We start from the raw sequence: 21,103 nt of genomic DNA, 5'->3' as shown, positions 1-21,103 counted from the left end.
CCCCAGTGCATCATTTCACACTCATTTATGTAGAACTACACTTTTCCATTTTATCACACGCTTGCCCAGTTTGGAGAGATCGTTTGGGAGCCCTTTAGAATCCCATTTTTGTTTGCATTGTCCCGGATTGTTGGGTATTGTTGGCAGACATGACCACCTCATGCCCATCCTTTAACTCCAACTCATGCTTAAGCATCTATAATCACTGGCCTCACTGTGGATTCTCGGGGCACCGAGTTTACATTCCTTCCTCGTAAGAAAAGTCTCGTTGGGACTGCTCTCTGATCAACAGCTTCACATTTGAGTTCTTTAAGAACTCTCTGGTGGGTGCCATCTAGATTCAGTGCTCTTTTCGTTTTTTAAATATGTCTGTGAGACGGAGAATTATAAGAGGCCAACTTCTATGAAAGGAGGCTGCTAAGGGAAGCGGGAGAGAAGGATGAGAGAAGCCTTTTTTTTTCTTTTCTTTTTTTTTTTTTTACTAAGCCACAGAGGGAAGAGCGATGAGGAGCAAAGTGGGTCATTTGTAGAAAAGCAGACCCTGGTTTATGATCCTGGTTGTAGGCCAGAGTGCTGCTTAGTGGCTCCTTAGGGACCCCAAAAGATGCCACCCCCGAATTTGCAGAGGGACGTGGTGGCGCTGTGGGCTAAACCGCAGAAGCCTGTGCTGCAGGGTCAGAAGACCAAGCAGTCATAAGATCGAATCCACGCGACGGAGTGAGCGCCCGTCACTTGTCCCAGCTCCCGCCAACCTAGCGGTTCGAAAGCATGCAAATGCGAGTAGATTAATAGGGACCACCTCGGTGGGAAGGTAACAGCGTTCCGTGTCTAAGTCGCACTGGCCACGTGACCACGGAAGATTGTCTTCGGACAAAACGCTGACTCTATGGCTTGGAAACGGGGATGAGCACCGCCCCCTAGAGTCGGACACGACTGGACAAAAATTGTCAAGGGGAACCTTTACCTTTACCTTTACCGAATTCGCAGAAGAATTGCACGTTGTGCCCCCCCCCCCCGAGAAGGGCAAAATATGCCCTTTCAACATAATTTCAGTTCCACCATCTGGGCCTTTTCTGAATTGAAAATAACAAAAGGCCTTCGAAGGCTTAAATGTGGCCATTCTTTCAAGAGCAGCTTCAGAGGTCTGGTTTGCTATTTTGGAGCAATGGAAGAGACCTCCAAGGTCTGACGAAGGGGGGAAAAATGAGCTCCAGGCCCATTGAACTATCCTTGTTGCAAAGAGCACAACAAACTACATATTCCACATGATACAATTCTTCCGGGCATCTTGGTTGGGATCATAATAGTGATTTTTTTTCTGATTGTAAGATGCTCTCTCTCTCTCTCTCTCTCTCTGCCTCTCTCTCTCTCTCTCTGTGCGTGTGCGCGTGCGTGTGCGTGTGCATGTGTGCATGCATGCGCTTGAGCTCTGCCTAGTTGTTAGGTCTGACTGCGCCTAAGGCTAAAAACAGGCAGCAAGAACTTGTATCTCTTTGGAAAAGGATTTTGAGATTTCTGATAAGCCTCAAAACATGTAAGAAACAGAGAAATCGGGTAATCCAACACACACACCCGGCATAGTAATCTCATATTCCAGGAAGAAGCCATGTTTATTGATGTACAGGTGGGGAGGGCTTAGAAAAAGGTGTTTTCACATCCCAACCATAAATGAGGGAGGAAATAAATTTTGTTCTCTTTTTCTTTCCAGCCTCTCGTTTGAGGGTGGGTGGGAAGGGTGATTTGCACACCCTTAACTGCCCTGAGGAATCCGTGCTGAGCTGTAAAATAAAATATATATCCCCCCCCCAAGTGCTTTCACATTATAAATCTGCCCAACGTTTTCTCGGGCAGATTTTTTTTCTCCTCCCCCAGGCTAGGAGAGTTGTTCAGAGCAGTTCAGTCTGAACAGGTAGCCTTGGAAAAATCTCAATTTAATTCTGTATTCGGAGCTTGTCTCCACACCTGGCATTTTTTGTGTCCAGCTCAGCCCACCTTCCCCGTCAAGCTGCTAAGGCTGTAAAAGCCTCCACAGGACTCCGGTATGTCACTCCAGGCGGAGAAGCACAATTACAAAATCTGCATGGCCCCGCCGGCTGCTTGGAGGTTCTGAACTTGCAAGGCAGTCAAATCCCATGTTTTGTCTGCTGCTAGGCTGGCATCCGTGCTCACGTCATATCCCTTGTAGTTTTGTTTTCTGCTCTGCGCAAGGAACAGGTTGATGGTGGCGCATTTTGCAAAAGGCGCAGTACAGTTTGTACCTGCCATTCTGAAGGAGAGGTGCAGGATGGAATCTGTAACCTTGGTAGTGGGTGCAAAATTAAGTTGTCTGAGAATCTGGTAAAAGAGGATTGTTTGTTTATTTATTATTAATTTTTTTACTGTTGAAAAAAGAGCAACCAAGATTCTTGTCCCATTTTTCTTATAATGTTTGTTTAATTATTTTTGAATATTTGTATACTTGCCCTTTTTGGCTTTTAGCGATCGTCTTTTTTAATGATATAAGCCTGCGTGGGTCCTTTGAAAGGAGAAATGCTTGGATAAAAATATTTTAAATAAATAAATGCATGAAATAAAGCTTGCACGTGCATTCTTGAAAGCTCTTGGGCAATGCCTGGTGAATTTTCTGGAGCCAAGAAATTACAGTATTTTTCAGTAGTCTTCGGAGGGGATTTCAGTGCCCAGTTTAACGCTATGATGCTTGTCATAAGAGTGTTAGACCGTTGATCAGAGAGATCCAGGATCAGATTTGCATTGGCTTGCATTTGGACCACTTACCCATTCTCCAGCCACTTCCCTTCATAGCCTTTCTGTGGCAAAGCAGACATATTTGAGCTGCTGGCCTACTGGGAGTAAAACCTGATAGCTTTGTGGTGGTGCTTGATGTATGAGAGAAGGGACATGGCATAATGGGTAGGACACGAGTATTTTGCACTCAGACGGTTCCAGATGCAATCCCCTGCATTTCTAGATAGGGCTGGGAAAGGCTGTGGTTGGAAATCTTGGATAGGAGCTGTCGGTCAGTCCAGGGAAATGGATCTAGATGGAATAATAGCTTGATTTCTTGTAACATGGCTTTGGCCCCTGGCAATAAAATGGGGTATGTTTGTCCTGCACTCCGTAGAAGAAAGGAAGCATAAAAATAAGATAAATGATGAAATGTCTGACAGAAGCAGAGTGAGCTATATGTAAAATCAGGCAAGGTTGCTCAGTCTATATTGTTTCTGCTGATCAAAGTGTCAAATCAGGGATTCTGATGCCTGAACCTCTCCCCAAGAGCCCTACAGAATTTTACAGACCTCTAGGGGGGAAAAAAATCAGAAGCCTGTGTTCGTCACAGCTGGCATGCATCCCAGTTAAGGATTAATTCCAGAATGAAACCCAGACCGTCATTTCCAATCATAGCAAAATTCATCCGAGTATCAAAGTATAAGTCTTTTCATTACTGCAATGATTCCAGGCAACATCAGGCTGTCTAATTTTACGACCTTTATTTCAACATTGCTTCTTTATTACACCACAAAAATACTTCAAAGTTGTTACAAAAGTCTTACAGCTATGCAAAAACTGCTTAAAATATATATGAAAATGAAACTTAAGTTGTAGGCAAATACTTAGGTCTATATTTAGCCGCCCAGAGTAGACTATGTCTAGATGGGCGGCATATAAATGCAATAAATAAATAAATAAATAAATAAATAAATAAATAAATAAATAAATAAATAAATAAATAAATAAATAAAATTTAATCCAAAATACAGTAAAATATTTTAAGAGTTTTTTTAAAAAGGAGAATGCTTTATTTGTCACAGACTAGAACTTAAATCACATTTGAATCCAAAAATAAAGGAGCTTATAGCATGAAAGAGGCACACTGAGACAGCAGAGAATACTTCTCCAAAACACATAATTTTAAAGGTTAAAAGCCTTTGAGCATATGAAAAATACAAACACACAAAAATATTCAACCAATCCAATTTGACTCTATGGAGGAAAATCCATATTGATTGTTGTTGCTAGTTCCTGGAAATGAAACTTCCTGCTGCAATGTTAGATGATTGTTGTTGGCATCCAGTTTGTGTGGCATAGCATGAAGTTGTCTTGCAATTATGAGTTAAATTGTTCTGTGTGTGTCTTATCTCCCTATATTTATAATTATTTTAGTTGTTTACCTTTCACTTCTAACTATAAACAATCCTTTCTCCAAGAGCTTGGAACTGCAAGAAAAAAATTCAATAAGAAATTCTATTGTTTTTGCACCTACTATAACTCCAAGACTCTGTAATTTAGTATCTGACAAGCTGTCACTGTGATGACAACTTGATTATTTTGATTAAAATTCTGTAGAGCTTGGAGGACTAAGGTTCTGAAGCATAAAGCATTTGATGTGCCAGGATACTGTGACACCAAGATCCAGGAATGCTAAAATATTACAGTCATAGGACTTGCATATGCCACCTCCATAGTTCCCTTATATACACATTAATCTGTCATGAATTTTATGTACAGTGACCTTGCTCAGCTGGGGAACTGGCTAATTGTTTTTCAATGACTTTAGTAAACTGCCACTCAAGCCTCATTTCTAAAAGCACTTTGGTTTTCAGGGCTACATACAAAGTTTCACAACTTGACAAAAGAATTAAGCCTTTCTTGTCACATCATTCACATTAGTTTGCTGCATCATTTTGATTTCGTGTCTGTGTTGTGTCAAGTATGGTCTAAATACCGCTGTATTTCCTAATCTGTGCCCAGTCCAGAAGCTTTATGAATGCCAATTTACTTAATATAACAAACAGAATGAAACTGTCCTAAACACTATAGTTGCTTGATGAAGCTGTGTTATTAACCCACCATCATGCAGTCATACACAAAACTGGCTAGAGAGCATGTGTAGTCAGGGCCCTCAAAAACTTCATTAACTAGTGCCATTTACTCAGCCTCTACAAACCCAGAGGAGATAAACTCTAACAAGTGTTCTTGGGCAGAAGGCTCAGTGAAGAAGGGATGGCTACTGGAAAGGTCCAGCTTCTCTGTAAAACATTCAGATCTCAGTAATATAAAAAGAACAAACACAATATGCTTAGTATCCTCGAGGGAACGAAACGTTCTTGTGGCTTTTTTGTTGTTTAGTCATTAAGTTGTGTCTGACTCTTCATGACCCCATGGACCGGAGCACGCCAAGCCCTCCTCTCTTCCATTGCCTCCCGGAGTTGGGTCAAATTCATGTTGGTGGCTTTGATGACCCTGTCCAACCATCTTATCCTCTGTTGTCCCCTTCTCCTCTTGCCGTCACTCTTTCCCCCTTTCCCTTCCTTGTGGCTTAACCCTTTCCAAAGCCATTGGCCCAAACAAAAGCAGAGAAAAAGTTTGGAAAAGTTGCTCTTCTGAGCTACCATTCTCAGTACCTTCCAGGTAGCATCATCACGCAGTGTTTCGAAATTAGAATGCTTGCCATAACTCTTTAAATCTTTTGATAAACTTCCTCCACTAACAGTTTCAGTCCTCAAAGCTCTCTCAAAAACCAGGGTGTCCATGTATGTAGAAACAGATTTATTTAGAATAGTCCCACCATTTCCATCAATAGAACCCAAGCGAGGGGGTGTCTATGAGGATCCTATGTCTGCCCTAGTCTTGACTCATTGAAGGAACGGAGCAGCATCGTGTGCCCTGAAACCATGCCCTTAGATCGGCAGAAGGAAGGCTTCATCTTCGAAGAGGCATTCTCCCACCTCCTTTACACAAGATGGCACCCTCTTCCAATGGGCATCTTCTGTAACATGTGTTCACATTTGACCAAATGTAGTCTGTGGTATCTTTAGCATAATGGTTTACACTCCTGTGCAGATTGAATCAGCTGAAACTCATGTTTCTAATTAAGTAAAAAAATTTTAACTGTGTGACACCCCTAATCACAAGGCGATACTTTATTCTTCTCACTATCACAGATCATGTTTCCATTGGTGGCCTCGGGGATAGTTTTTATGAATACCTGATCAAGTCATGGCTGATGTCAGACAAGAAGGATGCTGAAGCCAAACTCATGTATGACAATGCACTAGAGGTAGGTCAAATGAAGCTGCATGTCTTTGGTGGATAAGCTTTTTGAAAAAAAAATACAGTGGTGCCTTGCTAGACGATGATAATCCATTCCACTGAAATCGCTGTCTAGCGAAATCATTGTCTAGCGAAAAGCAAATGGTCATCTAGCAAAAATCATTTTGCAAAGCAGGGACCAAACATTGTCCAGCGAAATTCCCCCATAGGAATCACTGTTTTGTGAAGCGCTATAGCGATTGCAAAAAGTCAATGTCTAGCGAAAAAACTGTCATGCGGGATAACTGTCTAGCGAGGCACCGCTGTATCATACCAAACTGAGTAGCAGCAGTTAGTGCACCAGTTGGAGGGCCAGCCCTGTGAGGTTTTAGATGCAAATCTCATGTCAGCCTGGGGGCAAACAGGGCAGTCACTTATCTTTGAGCCTTAAGATGAAGGCAGAATATCAGGTTTATAATAAACTATGGCTTAGCATGATTGGAACAATGCAAGTTGGGCTGTGGTTTTCTGCATCCCCTAGAACTTAGAATTGCTACTTGTTTGACTACAGCTCCCAGTATCCCCCAGTCAACATGGTGATCTAGTTGGAAGTTACTGGGAGCGGTAGTCCAGAAAGTAACTTTTCCAAGCTCAGATGAAAGTAGAAAAAAATTATCAGTTTAATCAACAGTTAGTGAACTAAAAGTCTGCCTCGGTAACTGCTCATTAACTGTTAACTTTGCTGTTAAGTTTCCCACCTCAGGCTCAAATGATTTTGCTTAACCACCATTTAATGTTGCATCTGAATGCTAAAAGGTGGGGATATTCCTAACTCAGCTTGGTTGAAACAAATCAGCTTCGTAAAACAGGAGTTGCAGTTGGATTGTTTAAAAAAAAATACATGGAAGATGAACTCGTTTGCTAGGCTGGAACACTGTGCCAAGCCGCCGTTAATCCATAACGACAGCCAAAGCTTCCAGATTTCACACAACCATGACAAAGAAGAGAGAATGCACATCAGGAGGTGCGCCGGGCTGCTTCTTGCTTCAGTGAACCAAGGTTGGACTTAATGTCCAAACGCAACCGCCGTTTTCAGAACTGTCACTCCTGGAGTAGCCTATTAATGTCATTTGCTAGGTTTTCAGTTCAGTTTCATCTAAGAGAAAGCCTTTTGTGCAGGATGCCTGTGATTAGCAACACCTATGATGTGACAAACACACCTCCACGCATCCCCCTATAGTCTTGCAGCTGTTTTCAGTATGTTTCTCGGCATCGTTTTGCTTGTAGTTGGAGTTTCGGCTTTAATGGGTTGCTTTTGTAATATGAAGGGTGGGTGTACAAACAACAATCCAGGCATACTTTGAAAAGCAAATCCGCCTGCCTGATGGCAAGAGAAGAAAAACGGTCAGTTGACCCCATGTTTGGCCCATTGAGCTGAACGTCCCTAATGCGAGTGGCGGAGCCGGGCTCCTGCTGGCGATGAGGAACCTGCTGTGGCCACTTTTAAATTCATGACATCTGTTCATTTCTTCCTCTTGGTAAGATGGTATTATGATGGCTTGACTCACCAAGGCTGCTAATAATCATGAGGGAATAAATGGTCTGAGAAGATGTTAAAGGAAAAGTTCTATAAACACTATAAATTTGACAACTCCCCCTGGTGGTTTGCTCTAAAACTCTAATTTTTCTATTGCAGATGGCTTTAGATTGGTATTTTTTAAAAGATGGTTAAGTAAGTTTAGGACAAATGAGGACAGTTTTGAGTTGAGGCTAGAAGACCACCTTGTCCGGGAAATCCTAGTAATGGTGATGGATTTCCTCCATCAGCAGGCATTGGAACTGTCTATGCATTTATTTCATTTGTATCTCACCTTTCTCACAATGAAGGAATCCAAGGCAGCTTACAAAATGTGTGTGTGTTGTTGTTGTTGTTTTTAAAGGTACACTATATTATAATATTGAAATGCAATTCAACATATAGTTCCATTTCCTGTTCAGTGTTTACATGCACATAACTCTGATTGCGGACGTAATTGTGGCATTTTGATGAGGTGCTGGTTGTGTGCCTAGTTCAAGCATGACTGGCGCCTTGTCAGATTACGACACCAGCAGCTTCCGCTGCTGGAGCCCCGAGATGTGTAGGTACTGCAAAGGATACGGGACGTAATAACACCAGAACACCACTAAGTTAAAAGAACTGAAAGCATTTTAAAAACACATCCATAAAAAGTATGTGCAGCAGCCTGCATTGAAATATAACTTTCTCGGTGGTCCATTTAGCTGCCCAAATAATGTCTGAAAAGAAGGGTCTTGCCTGCTGATGGAAGGAGGAGGTGTGGGGAGCTTAACATCCCTTCCACAGGAATTCCACCCCTCTTGTGTCCTTGCCTGGGAGCAAGAGAAGGGGCCTCTCCTGAAGATCTTAAAGTCTAGGGAGGCTCATAGGTGGAGATGTGGTCTTTCAAACAACTGGTACCCAATATATACATGATGCCATGCTGCTCAGGTGGAATCGTATTTACCTGCCTTTTGTCTCCCCTCCAATAATGCACATTTCCTTCTTTCCTAATGCTGTCATCCTCAGGCTATAGAGAAGCACCTTGTGAAAAAGTCAGCCGGTGGACTGACCTATATTGCAGAGTGGCGAGGAGGCATCTTGGATCACAAGATGGGCCATTTGGCCTGTTTCTCGGGCGGCATGATCGCTCTCGGAGCACAGCACGCAGCAGAAGAGCAGAAGCATCACTACATGGAATTAGCGGCTGAAATAACAAACACTTGCCATGAGTCTTATGCCCGCTCAGGTAAACACCAGATGTACGTTGAGGGGAAAGCTTGCCTGACAGTTGTAGGTAGTTTTCTTCCAGGGCTACGTGGGAGGACCGTCCCCCACCTACCGCCAGCTACTGGCAGGCTACTTCTGGGTCCAGTTAGTTAGTAAGATCTTCTGGTGCTTAAATTAGTGCACCAAAACAGGGCAGGTCCCTGCCCCAGAGAGCTTCCATTCTGTACTTATTGCGAGGACCATTCTCAGTAATCGAGGTGAGGTTATCTGGAAGTTGAGTCACGGCAACTAGAATTCTTTCTTATTAGGCTGAAAGGTGTTTCAATACTCATTCAAGTAGCTTCTTCATTCTGAGGAGAATTGGTAGGAGTACCCTGGATATCTCCTCCCCCGCATCTGAATAGGCTCATTAGATGCCTTTTATCCATCCCCAGAAAGATCAGGATCACACCCACCAGAAAGACCACTGTTAACAATCCATGACAGTGGGTGGAGAAGGACTGCAGAAGTGGGATTATCCCTCACCCCCCAGTCCTTTGTCCTTCTAACAAGCCTATTCAGACCAGGGGGAAGTAAAACCAACGTGGAAGGTACATCAGGGGTCTCCTACCAACTCTCCTCAGACTGAAGAGGCTACTTGGATGAGTAGCGAAACGTTGCAGCCTAATACAGTGGGGTCTTGACTTGAGAACTTAATCCATATTGGAAGGCGGTTCTCAAGTCAAAAAGTCTGTAAGTCAAGTCTCCATTGACCTACAGTGCATTGAAAACCGATTAATCCCGCGACAGGCCGTTTTTGTTCCATTTTGGATTTTTTTCTGGTCTGTAAGTCAATTCTCACGCTGCAAGTCAAACCTAAATTTTGCAGCCAGAGAAGTCTGTAACTCAAAAAGTCTGTAAGTCAAGCCGTCTGTAAGTCAAGAGTCCACTGTAAGGAGGAAGTCCAGTTGCTCTGACTCAGTGTCCAGATGAACCGATGTGGCAACGTGTGCTTAGGCTTCATGCCACTTGAAAGTGGGGACTTGTGGACTCGGTCAGTTGCATCATGACCAGGGTGGGTTTTGGGAACCAATTTGAAAGGGGAAAGCATGTTGTACGTGGTGTGGGAAAGAGTTCCATTTATATGTAACTGAAGACACCATGAGAATAAACTTAATAAGTGTATCTAGGAGATCTCTGGCTACTGGGCAACAGTCTGCCACGTACACACACTGAAAAAGCTTTTCTTTCCTTGCTAAAAAAGCAAAACCAAACCACCACCGTGTCATGCTGTGAGGAGTGAGGAAGATTCCCTACCCATTCATAGCCCATCTGCCGTAGTGCCACGGCTGCATTAATGTGTTGCATGATGCGAGAGTTAGCAAAGCATGCTGTCTCGCATCAACCACTTTACAGATGATGAAATATTCATGAATTCCCAGAGCGATCTACTGTTCATGTCTGGAGGTTGCCTTTTGGGACTTTTTTTCCCCTTAGGATAAAGGGGGGGGGGAAATCCAATGGATTATTGACCCAGAATGGAAGCATGCACACAAACGGACAGGCTTCACTGAGATTCTTGGTGATGTCCATCTGCTACAGCAGAGGTGAAAAATGGCTCCAGTTAGTTGCTGCTACACCAGCTGTTCGGTCAAGGTGACTTGTCCTCTGTCCCATTTCCTTCACTTGCTTTCATAAAAGAGCCCTGCCGGGCCAAACCACATTTTATATCTCATCCAGCAGTCTATTCACACAATCTTCATTCTGTGATGGCATTTGAACGGATTACTCTTTTGCACTACAATGCCCAGAATCTCCCAGGCAGCGTGCATCACGGCTGGACAGTCCTCTCTTTTTCCCCAAAAGAGAGGACTGCTTGATGTGAAATTAAGAACCCATCACAGAGAAGCCTCTGTAGTACCTGAACTTGAAAAGGTGAATTTTGGGGACTACAACCAGCAGCATCTCTCTGCCACGTTCACTGAGGGATTCTGGGAGATATTAAGACATAAGACATAAGAAATTTATTTGTCATTGCACTCACAAGTGGGTGCAACGAAATGAGGTGCTCTTCCCCAAGGTAAAACTGGACAACACCACTACAAAAAAAAAAAGTTAAAATATACACAACACTCACCATACAAATATAGATACCCCGTTTCTCCCACCAATTAAAATTCCACCAAAAACTTATGACCTCGCATTTAAACTCAATACTGCACTTGGGTAGAAGCTGTTCTTGAATCTGCTTGTCCTTGCTTTCAATACCCTGAATCTCCTTCTCGATGGTAATAGTTTAAAGAGCTGATGTCCCGGATGAGAGAAGTCTTTCAGTATGTTAGATATCTTCCTCTTACATCTGTTCTTATACAATTCTTCCAAAGAGAGGAGTGAACAGCCAATGATGTTTTGGGCCATCTTAATCACCCTTTGAATTGCCTTTTTCTCTGCCACTGTGCAGCTCGTGAACCATACACAGAGACAGTAGGATAATATGCTCTCAATCGAACTCCGATAGAAGGTGGTTAACAAACTCTCAGTCAATTGTTGTTTTCTAAGAATCCTTAGAAAATACAACCGTTGTTGCGCCTTCCTGATTAACGCAGCGGTGTTTGCACTCCAAGTCAGGTCATTTGTTATGATGGTCCCAAGAAACTTACATTCAACCACCTGTTCCACACAAACTCCATCTATATACAGTGGCTGAATGTCTGCTCTTTTTTTCCTATAGTCCACTATAAATTCCTTGGTTTTTTTGGATGTTAAATATTGTCCCCAGAATGACTTTTCCAAGCTCTGTGAAGCCAACATAGGAATACCAAAAGCGCTGGCCCTTCCCACCAGATGTGTAGTTTCATAGAGGCTGAGAAACTGGGGCCAACCCATTACCCTCCTAAGTTGGAAGGACTCCCACTGTGTCGAGCATTCACCCAGCTCTAAAACATTGTGTCTGATTCATAGTTATCAACATGTCTGTATCTTTTAAAAGTGTGCTGCTTATATACTACCCCATAACACTTAAAGCACTCTCTGGGTGTCTTACAACATAATTGTGCAAACAACACTTTGCCCCTGAGCAAGCTGGAAAATCATTTTACTGACCTTGGAAAGATGGATAGCTGAGTCAACCTTGAGTTGGCTACCTGAGACCATCTGGATCAAACTCGGGTCGCGAGCAGAGTCTTGACTGCAGTACTGCATTTGAATCACTGTGCCACGAAGCCATTTTAAGTGCTGCCCCCACCCCAGCTTAATAAACCAAATGACAAGTATGAAAATCAGTAAGTCAGTAACAAGCATCAAAGTTCCTGTCTCCTCTGATCATTTAATATATTCCTTTTCTAGAAACCAAGCTGGGCCCAGAAGCATTTCGCTTTGATTCCGGCGTCGAAGCCACCGCCACCCGACTGAGTGATCGCTATTACATTCTGCGCCCTGAAGTCGTCGAAAGTTACCTGTACTTGTGGAGGCTGACGCATGATCCCAAATACAGGCAGTGGGGCTGGGAAGCTGTGCAGGTACGGCGGGGTGGGGGGGTGGGGGAATGTTGCCATAAACCAGGTTTCTAAAAAAATAGGAAGCCCTGGGGTGGGGTGGGGAGGAGTTATTGGAATCCGATTTGGCCACCATGTGGGGTGGATCCTGCATAATAACCGAGTGGAAGAATGGTGTCATTTCCAAAGAAAATGAAAATATGGAAACAGCAGCTGTAGGTGGCAATCCAAGCCAAGATCAATTCCGAGAAAATTCCAGCAGATAGAAAGGAATAGGTAGCAGATAGAGAGTTGCCAGAAGCTAGGAATGAAATACACACACACACAGAGAGAGAGAGAGAGAGAGAGAGAGAGAGAGAGAGAGAGAGAGAGAGAGAGAGAGAGAGAGAGGCTCTTCTCTGAATGCTGCCTTCTATGATAAGGTCAACCTCATGCCGCAATACTGGAATTACGTGTAAATTTGCTACATTTTGTAGTGCAAGGCAGCTCAGATTTACGGACCGGCGGAGGTTTTTCGCATGGCATGGGAACAGTGGTTTGCAGACTGGCAAGCTTCCATCTCTACTGACACCTGGGTAAATGAGTGAGAGTCACCCCGGCCCTTTGCGTTTTGTGACATGGAGGAACATTCCTGTGTTTCCAGATCTTGACACCTATTGAGCAGAATGGAATTGGGGAACTGGGCAGGTGTTATAATCCCAAATTCCAGAGCTGAAGCCAAATGTCAAACGAAGTGGATTCACATAATGCGATTAAGGCACATATTTTGGTTATTAAGTTTTGCTTTTATTCCTTGTGCAGAAATTGGCATTCTTGATCTAATTAATGTTACTGCCTGCCACAGATCAAAGGTGGACATTGGGGCATGCCCTGTGGCGCATACCTTTCTCTTTCTCCCTCTCCTGTCCTTAACAGCAATTCCCACGGTTTGTCATCTCTTGTGACCACACCACACCTTGTTTCAGTGTAAAGTCATCTCTGACAATATACATAAGAGCTGTGCTAATCCAATGTAGCATCCTCTTTCCCAAATATCTATTTGAAGGTTGACATCTTGTGTATTTAGCTTTAATCATTTTCAGGATGTTTCAAGAAGAGATGTTTCCCCGTGTCTGTTCTACGAAGGCTCTTACAGGAGCCGTGATGTTGACAGAAAGGGCTAACCGTCAGAAAATCCCATCCCCACAATTACTGTATTTTTCTGTGTATAGGACTATACTTTTGTCTAAACTCTTTAGACTAAAAATTGAGGGTCGTCTTATACACGGAAGTAAGCTGAGACGAGAACAAAAACAGGTGGAGGGAAAAGCAGGGATCAAAGCAATCCTGCAGTGCTTTGATCCCTTTTCCCCTGCGCTGGCTAAATCCCACTTAGATTTCTTAATTTTGAATCAGAAAAGTGGAGGGTGTCTTATACATGGGGGCATCTTATACACGGGAAAAATGCAGTAATTAAGGCTTGCCTATTTTCTCAGACATTCTTCCCCTGCAAAGCTGTATGAGTAAAGCACAACTGATCGTGATTAAAGGACATTTCGTTGGCTTCTTTTCTGCTCCTACTGGAAGAGATTTTACTTGTCTTTTTCTCCCAAACCAGGCCCTTGAGAAAAACTGTCGCGTAGAAGGGGGTTTCTCTGGGATCCGGGATGTTTATTCCATCAACCCATCTCATGACAACATGCAACAGAGCTTTTTCCTGGCTGAGACGTTAAAGTAAGTCCTGAGAGTTGTCGACATTTCCGAAGGGGAAGAGATTTTAGAGTGGATTATATTTTTATAAGGGATTTAGTGAGAAAGCCGGAGCCCCTGCAGTGCTGTCTGTACAAGCTTTTAGGACAGAGTCGCCGTTTCCCCATATCCACTGCAGAGTCTTGCAGTGCCCTTCGGAGGAGATTCAGGGGATTACCAGAGTTCTTTGTGAAGTTGATTATCCTGTGGACTTTGTGGAATGGCATTACAGGCGGTGGCAGAGTGGAATGGCCTGTGTACCTTTCGAAACTGACAGAGTGGCCCGTTTGCTTCTGCCTGTTCCTTGGTTAGAAGAAAGCACGCCAAGGATATTCGCAGAACACTGTGCTCCTGTTTGCAACGCGTCATTGACATGTTCCAGCAAACTGTGTTTTGATAGAAACTCATTCCCCAGTGGCGGTCTGCCCTGTGGCTGCCCACCTTCTACCTACTAAAAGATGCTGCCAAGCGTACCAACTCTATCCCAGGGACTTGGTTGCAGGCCAAATTCCCCCCCCCCCCTCACTTACCAGCCTCCACTGCAATCTCTTTCTACTGGGAAAAAATGCTTCATAATCACATGCAGCATCTTCCCACTTTGTACAATCAGCCACGGGATATTTTGCTCCTCCATGGGAAGAGATGATGACATCAACGGGAGTTGTAGGTAAAGAAGCTTGCACATTACACTTGAAAGGGAGCTCAGAGCACCATGATCTTGCTTTGAGCATTCTCTATCTGTATATATCCTTAACTCCTTTATGTTTGCTGACTCACTGCTGGGTCAGACTTACATCAATAGCTGAGGATGGGACGGAACTATGATTTAATGTAAGGCCATTCCGGGGCGGGGGGGGGGGGAGCCCAACTATACAATTGAAATCAACCTAAGCCAGTGCTTAGGTTCCTGCCTTCCAGATGTGGCTAAACTCCAGTTCCCATCATCCCACATTAGAGGTCAGCCATGATGAGAGTAGCAATCTGGCAACATTTAGAAGGTTGAAGATTCCCCTGCCATAAGCCAATATATATAAAAATGTTATCCAAAGAGGAGGAACAAGATCTTCCCATCAGTTGGATGTCTTTGTGGTAACAACAGGAATACTAAGATGCTGCCAGTCTTTGCTCGTCTTTGCAGTAGGAGAACCAGTTGTTCTGCTTGTGCGGGAAGCCCTTAGACAGATACAAACTCCAGCACTGCATCCAGCAAGCTTAAATTGTATCATGCGACTCATGTGATAAAGAATGATAGAGTGCAGAAATCCAGCGTATGAGTGGTTTTTTAAAAAAAGAGATGGTGATAAAACAAATTCTGGAATTCATGCTGGATAACAAGCTTTATTAGGCCAACCAAAGAGGCACAAAAAGGTTTTGAGATCATTTATCTCTTTGTCAGAGAGGATGCTATAAAGTGAAGGGGAAGGGAAAAGGAAAAACAGTTTATCTTAAGGAATTTGTGAGTTTAGAGAGGATGGAAATATCTACGAGTTTCCTGTGTGAATCTGAATTTTCTAAAACGGAGGGGTTACTGTATTTTTTTCTGTGTATAATACGCCCCCGTGTATAAGACACCCACACTTTTCTAACAGAAAATTAAGAAATCTAAGCAGGACATAGCAAGTGGAGGGGGAAAGGGATCAATCCTGCGGTTGCATGATCGCTTTGATTCCTTTCCCCCTCCACTTGCTATGCCTTTGCAGAGGCAAGGTATGGGCCGTCTTGTGCTCTCCTCAGCTTACTTCCATGTATAAGATGACCCTCAATTTTTAGGATTTAGGGAGTCCCTTGAGTAAGGGTCAGTTCTAAGGATAAAACAAAATAATGCCTTCCATTCTTCTTTCCTTGTTTTGCCAAAGTTTAAATTACCAGAATTCTAGTGCTTAGTGCAGTAAATTGCACTAGAGTAGGCCCACTGAATCAATGGGGATTTTGTGCGTCAACTCCTCTGTAAGTTCCATTGATTCATATTAGTGTACTTTAGCTGTGACTTAGTTTTGTACAGTGGTGCCCCGCTTAACGACGAATCTGCTTTACGATGGGTTTTTTGCTATTGCAATTGCAAAATGATGTTTCAATGGGGGTTTTCCGTTTGACGATGATCGGTTTCCTGCTTCGGGAACCGATTTTTCACTTAACGATGATCAAAAGCAGCTGATGGTTGGGTTTCAAAATGGCTGCCCGCTGTGTAAAATGGCTCCCCGCTGTGATTTAGGACGGATTGTGAATTTCGTTGTATGTGTATATACTTACAATGACAATAAATTATTATTATTAGGATTCCTCGCACTACAGGCACCGGAAAATGGCCGCCCTATGAAGGCTCTTCACTGGACGCTGAGGTATTTTGCCCATTGGAGCGCATTGAGCGGTTTTCAATGCGTTTCAATGGGCTTTCTCATTTCGCTTGATGAGGATTTCGCTTAGCGTCATGCGAGGCACCACTGTACTTGCAGTTAGAGTAGGCTCATTCTCAAAGTTACAGCTAGAAAAGTAACTTTTCTGTGGGGCACAGAATTTCTAGGTGCTTGCGATCTGCAGAACTCCTGTGTCTCTGTTTTGCAAAGGATTAGAGAGCACAAATTATTCTAGGGTGCATGCACAAGGTCTACAGCTCACTCACCATGCATCGTGACCCGTTCATCTCATCTGGACTTGGCTTCTTTTCTTCTCTCTTCTTCCCTGACTCCAGGTATCTCTATCTTCTCTTCTGTGAAGATGACGTACTGTCTCTTGAGGACTGGGTCTTCAACACGGAAGCTCACCCACTGCCCGTGAACTGCACCGGCTCCCTCCTGAAAGCAAACATGCAGTAGTGGGTCCTCTTGTTCCCTTTCAGCTTCTGTGGTGGGACGTGGAGAGCAACGTGCTCTTTTTTTTTCCTTCTCCTCCTTTCCAATAAAGGAGTATGTACGTTCCCAGAAAGGTATTCTGGGGGCCTTCGTCCAATTCCGGACCGTATTATATCAAGGAGTATAAAAACTGTGAAACAAGTACCTTTGTGGTTTTCTTCTTCCTCCGTGAGGAAATGTATAAGCCTGAAAATGAGATGTGATTGTGGGCCATAATACATACAAAATCATAGACGTTACTTTCTACAGAGAATTTCTATGGGACCCACTGACTTGGTTTTCACATGGCCAAAGGAACAGGAGCTTGCCATAAAACAGACATTGGTTTGTGCCACTTGTTTCCCCCCTCTTTTTTATATGCAGTTGATTTTTATTCGCTTTCTAATTTACACTCTCCCAAAATTACATGCATCCTGAAATGGTCTTGTCATAACTGATCAGCAAATCTCTGCAGAATTCTGAATGCCAAACCGTTGTTTTCCTCTCTTTCTCTCTCTCTCTCTCTCTCTTTCCCTTTTGTTTTTTAATCCCTCCATGCTCTTAAAAGATGTTTACTGAATGTTGCATCACGTGTATTTCTTTGCTTTCTACAGTTTGAAGCTTTTTCTGATCTTCTGTTTTCGTTTTGGTTTCTCTTCTCGTTTGGAGCTAGCTAGTACAAGGCACTTGACATGATTTCCTTTCTGTCATACTCAGAGATGTAAAATAGAATAAAAATTCCATCAGATAAGACGTGCAGTTGGATGGCTCAGATCTCTTCTTGTTGGTGTAAGAGGTTAAAAGAGAAGCGCGATTGATTGGCAGCTGATTGAAACCACGGCCCTAAGAAAATCCTTTGACCTTTTTGCTCCTGGAGAAGTGGAAGGAACAGTTAGCTTTTGTTACTCTGGAATAACAGCAGACCTTAATGCAAGAAGAAAGAAAACTGATGTTGCTTGGACACAGTCCACGGGACCCGTCGGCTTCTTGAAGATGCAGCTTACGCCAGCTGCTGTAGCTGCTGTGATTAGACTCCGACTTCCTTCTGCTTCTTCCAGCATGGCCAGACATGCAAGATGACACGTGGTTTGCAAATTATGAAGGCAATGGTCTGGCTACATCAGAAAGTAGAAGAAGCTGCACCTTCTTCTGTTGTCCTTTTCTTCCTGTGCAACAGTTTAAACACAGGATCATTGCCAGCCTTCTCTTCATGTTCTGTGTGCTTCAATACCTACAAGAGCAACGAGCAAATTCCAGAGTCTCAGGGGCGACATCCACCACCACCTGGGACTATGGAGAGCCACATCCATACTTTACATCCTCCTCCCCAAAGGGGCTGTTACAGGTCTAAATGAGGCATGAAGCCGAGACCCCAAATCACACCCATTGCCCGTTAGAGTAGTGGTTCTCAACCACTGTCCTTCAACTGCAACTTCCCAATGTCCTTCGACTGCAACTTTCATAAATCCTGGCCAGCACAGCAAGTGGTGAAGGCTTCTGGGAGCTGCAGTCCCAGAACATCTGGAGGGGGAACCTCAGGTTGAGAACCACTGCCTTAGAGCAGTGGTCCCCAACCTTGGGGCCTCCAGATGTTCTTGAGCTACAACTCCCAGAAGCCTTCACCACCACCTCTGCTGGCCAGGATTTCTGGGAGTTGAACTCCAAGAACATCTGGAGGCCCAAGGTTGGGCGCCACTGCCTTAGAGGATATGGTTGGTCGTTTTGATCCAACTGCTAAATCACTTCTTGGAAATTTAAGAAACAAGAGGTGAAAATTGTGAGTTAGCACCTTGTCAAAGGCAGCTCCTGCACAGTTCCTCCTCTACCCTCGCTGACTCCTGCAAATTTCTGGTTCTCTAGACCAGTGGTCTCCAACCTTGGGCCTCCAGATGTTCTTGGACTTCAACTCCCAGAAATCCTGGCCAGAAGAGGTGGTGGTGAAGACTTCTGGGAGTTGTAGTCCAAGAACATCTGGAGGCCCAAGGTTGGGGACCACTGCTCTAGATGGCTACAGTACATTTACCCATGGAAACCCAATTTTCAAAAATTGAGATCACCGCAGAGGCCAGTGTATTTTCCCTGCTGTGTAGGCAACACCCTCTGCCAGACATCAACTCCTGTCACCCCAGCCAACACGGGGGTTTACTATTAGTCTTATACCCTGCCTTTCTTCTCCAAAACAGCACTAAAGGCAATTAAGAATAAAATCAAATAATACATAAAACAGATTGATGAATACAGATACACATTTTTTACAGCCCCTTCTGCAGCAGCTCACCTTAGTCGCCAAAAGCTCGCCAGAATGAAAATATCTTTGCCTGCCACAGAAAGCAGCAAGAAGCAACGACTTTTTGCCAGGAATGACTTCAGGGAAGACCGAAGACTGGCTTTCCTGTGTAGGGATTTTCACAGCGTGGAAGGGATGATGGGAATCGGAGTCCAAACCTATGGAAGTCATCTAATTTGGAAGGGCTGTGTTAGCGTGTATCTGAGGTTTGATCCTGCCAGGGTCTTTGTAAAGGGAGTCCAATTCTTCCATCAGCCCCAGCCAGCTAAGCAAATTGCGAGGAAGGCTAAGAGCCTTTGTCCATCCATGTTGTGCGTGTTCCCACTTTATACTTAAGTTTAAAACATATTTACTCCTGTTCTGCAATGGAAAATATGGTTCTCTTGTTCTGCCACAGTGCCTCCTTCAAAATCCAAGAAACTGTGCCTTGGATCCATTTCCTTCTATTTTCATCAGATTTTTTTTTCTTAATTCCTTCTCCATGAAAGAGGGTGAAAGAAAAAACACTTTCATGAAAGCTATTTTAAAAAAACAGAAGGTTTCATTCGGAATCCACACCTTTTGGAAATCCCAGAGGGAAGAAAGATGGTCAGATGGGAACTCTTAATTCATCTTGAGAATAAGGGGAACGACCAATAATCTTCTCCTAGATGGATAGTTGTTAGTAACGAGAAAGCTTTGGGAATGAGTCATGCTATTGAGAGGTTTTGATAGCAGGGAAATAAGCTTAGCCCAAAGTAATTTTGCAGTGGATTAAAATATGCTCACGGTGGAATCAAAAGCTTCCTTTTGACACAAATTGTAGTGTGTCATTTCAGCTCCAGGGGTTTTTTTCCTGCATAATTTTGATTGATTTTTGAAATATGATACAACATAATCTGTGGAAAATCAAGAGACTTGCCTGTTCCTTCCTTTCGCAATCCAAATTACACAACAGCCTGACAAAACAAGAAAACAGATTGAGAGAAACAAAGAAAAAGGTTGAAGGGAGATTATATTTATCCATTGAGGGGATTTCAGGGGGAAGTGTATTTCATTTAAAAAAAATCTTTTTGGAGCACAAATCCACTTTAATATCTATGTAGTGGTGTGTTTTTTTTAATTATTAAAAAGTTAGTTTCTGGATGCTATCCCATAATCCAGAACCACTGGCCCTGTTGGTTAGTCATAATTAATTCCCCCCCAGATCATTGGTTAGAGAAAGCAAAGGCTTTTTAACAGCTGTAGTGCTGCTCAGAGGTTATGGAAGTCCAATCAAATTACTGTATAGTATTATAGAGATGAGACCATCAAGCCTACACAGATTGTAAAAGTTGGTGTCTTTAGCACTAGTTATGCTCAGTCAGTCAGTCCACTGATGCTTGTTCTGTCTCTACATTTCTTTCTTCAATGACACTGGGGTTATGGGTACCAGACCTCTGTGTAGTTCAAAATCTGTGTATAACTCTTATGCTCCCCAAAACATAACTACAAAGCATAAACAGTTGATTAACACACACACACACACACAGAGAAACATTCTCTCTGTTGGGGTTCTCTTCCATAATGTTGACAATCGTTTTCATACCTTACCATATGTAAAAAGGTTTCCCTTGACATTTTTAGGGGTGGTGCTCATCCCATTTTCAAGCCGAAGAGGCAGCGCCTGTCCGAAGACAGTTTCCATTGTCACATGGCCAGCATGACTAGGGAATGCCATTTTACCTTCCCACCGAGGTGGTACCTATTTATCTACTCGCCTTTGCATGCTTTCGAACTGCTAGGTTGGCAGGAGCTGGGACAAGCGATGGTAGCTCACTCCGTCACGTGGATTCGATCTTATGACTGCTGGTCTTCTGACCTTTGCAGCACAGAGCCTTCTGCGGTTTAGCCCGCAGCGCCACCACATCTACCATATTTATGGAGCCTTAAAGGTCCTTATAAACCCCTGATCTGGAGGCCGATGTTGGGTTTGGGGGGGCAAATGAACCAC

The 21,103-nt window shown here is 43.5% G+C and overlaps 1 protein-coding gene across 3 annotated transcripts in view; it reads left to right on the top strand.

Annotated features, from left to right (window-relative positions):
* MAN1C1 (mannosidase alpha class 1C member 1) overlaps positions 1 to 17,603 on the top strand; it is a 154,891-nt gene extending 137,288 nt beyond the window's left edge. For all 3 annotated transcript variants that reach the window (XM_072980259.2, XM_072980257.2, XM_072980258.2), the window contains exons 8-12: positions 5,943 to 6,058; positions 8,615 to 8,834; positions 12,140 to 12,312; positions 13,886 to 14,001; positions 16,706 to 17,603. In XM_072980259.2, the coding sequence (XP_072836360.2) occupies positions 5,943 to 6,058; positions 8,615 to 8,834; positions 12,140 to 12,312; positions 13,886 to 14,001; positions 16,706 to 16,829 (749 nt within the window). In that variant the 3' untranslated portion in view covers positions 16,830 to 17,603. The remainder of the gene's footprint in view (positions 1 to 5,942; positions 6,059 to 8,614; positions 8,835 to 12,139; positions 12,313 to 13,885; positions 14,002 to 16,705) is intronic.
* The last annotated feature ends 3,500 nt before the right edge of the window (positions 17,604 to 21,103 follow it).

Source organism: Pogona vitticeps, chromosome 9, assembly GCF_051106095.1.
Source record: "Pogona vitticeps strain Pit_001003342236 chromosome 9, PviZW2.1, whole genome shotgun sequence".
Taxonomy (NCBI): Eukaryota; Metazoa; Chordata; class Lepidosauria; order Squamata; family Agamidae; genus Pogona; species Pogona vitticeps.
Note: the sequence above shows the minus strand (reverse complement) of the source record. Positions and strands in the feature narration are given on the sequence as shown.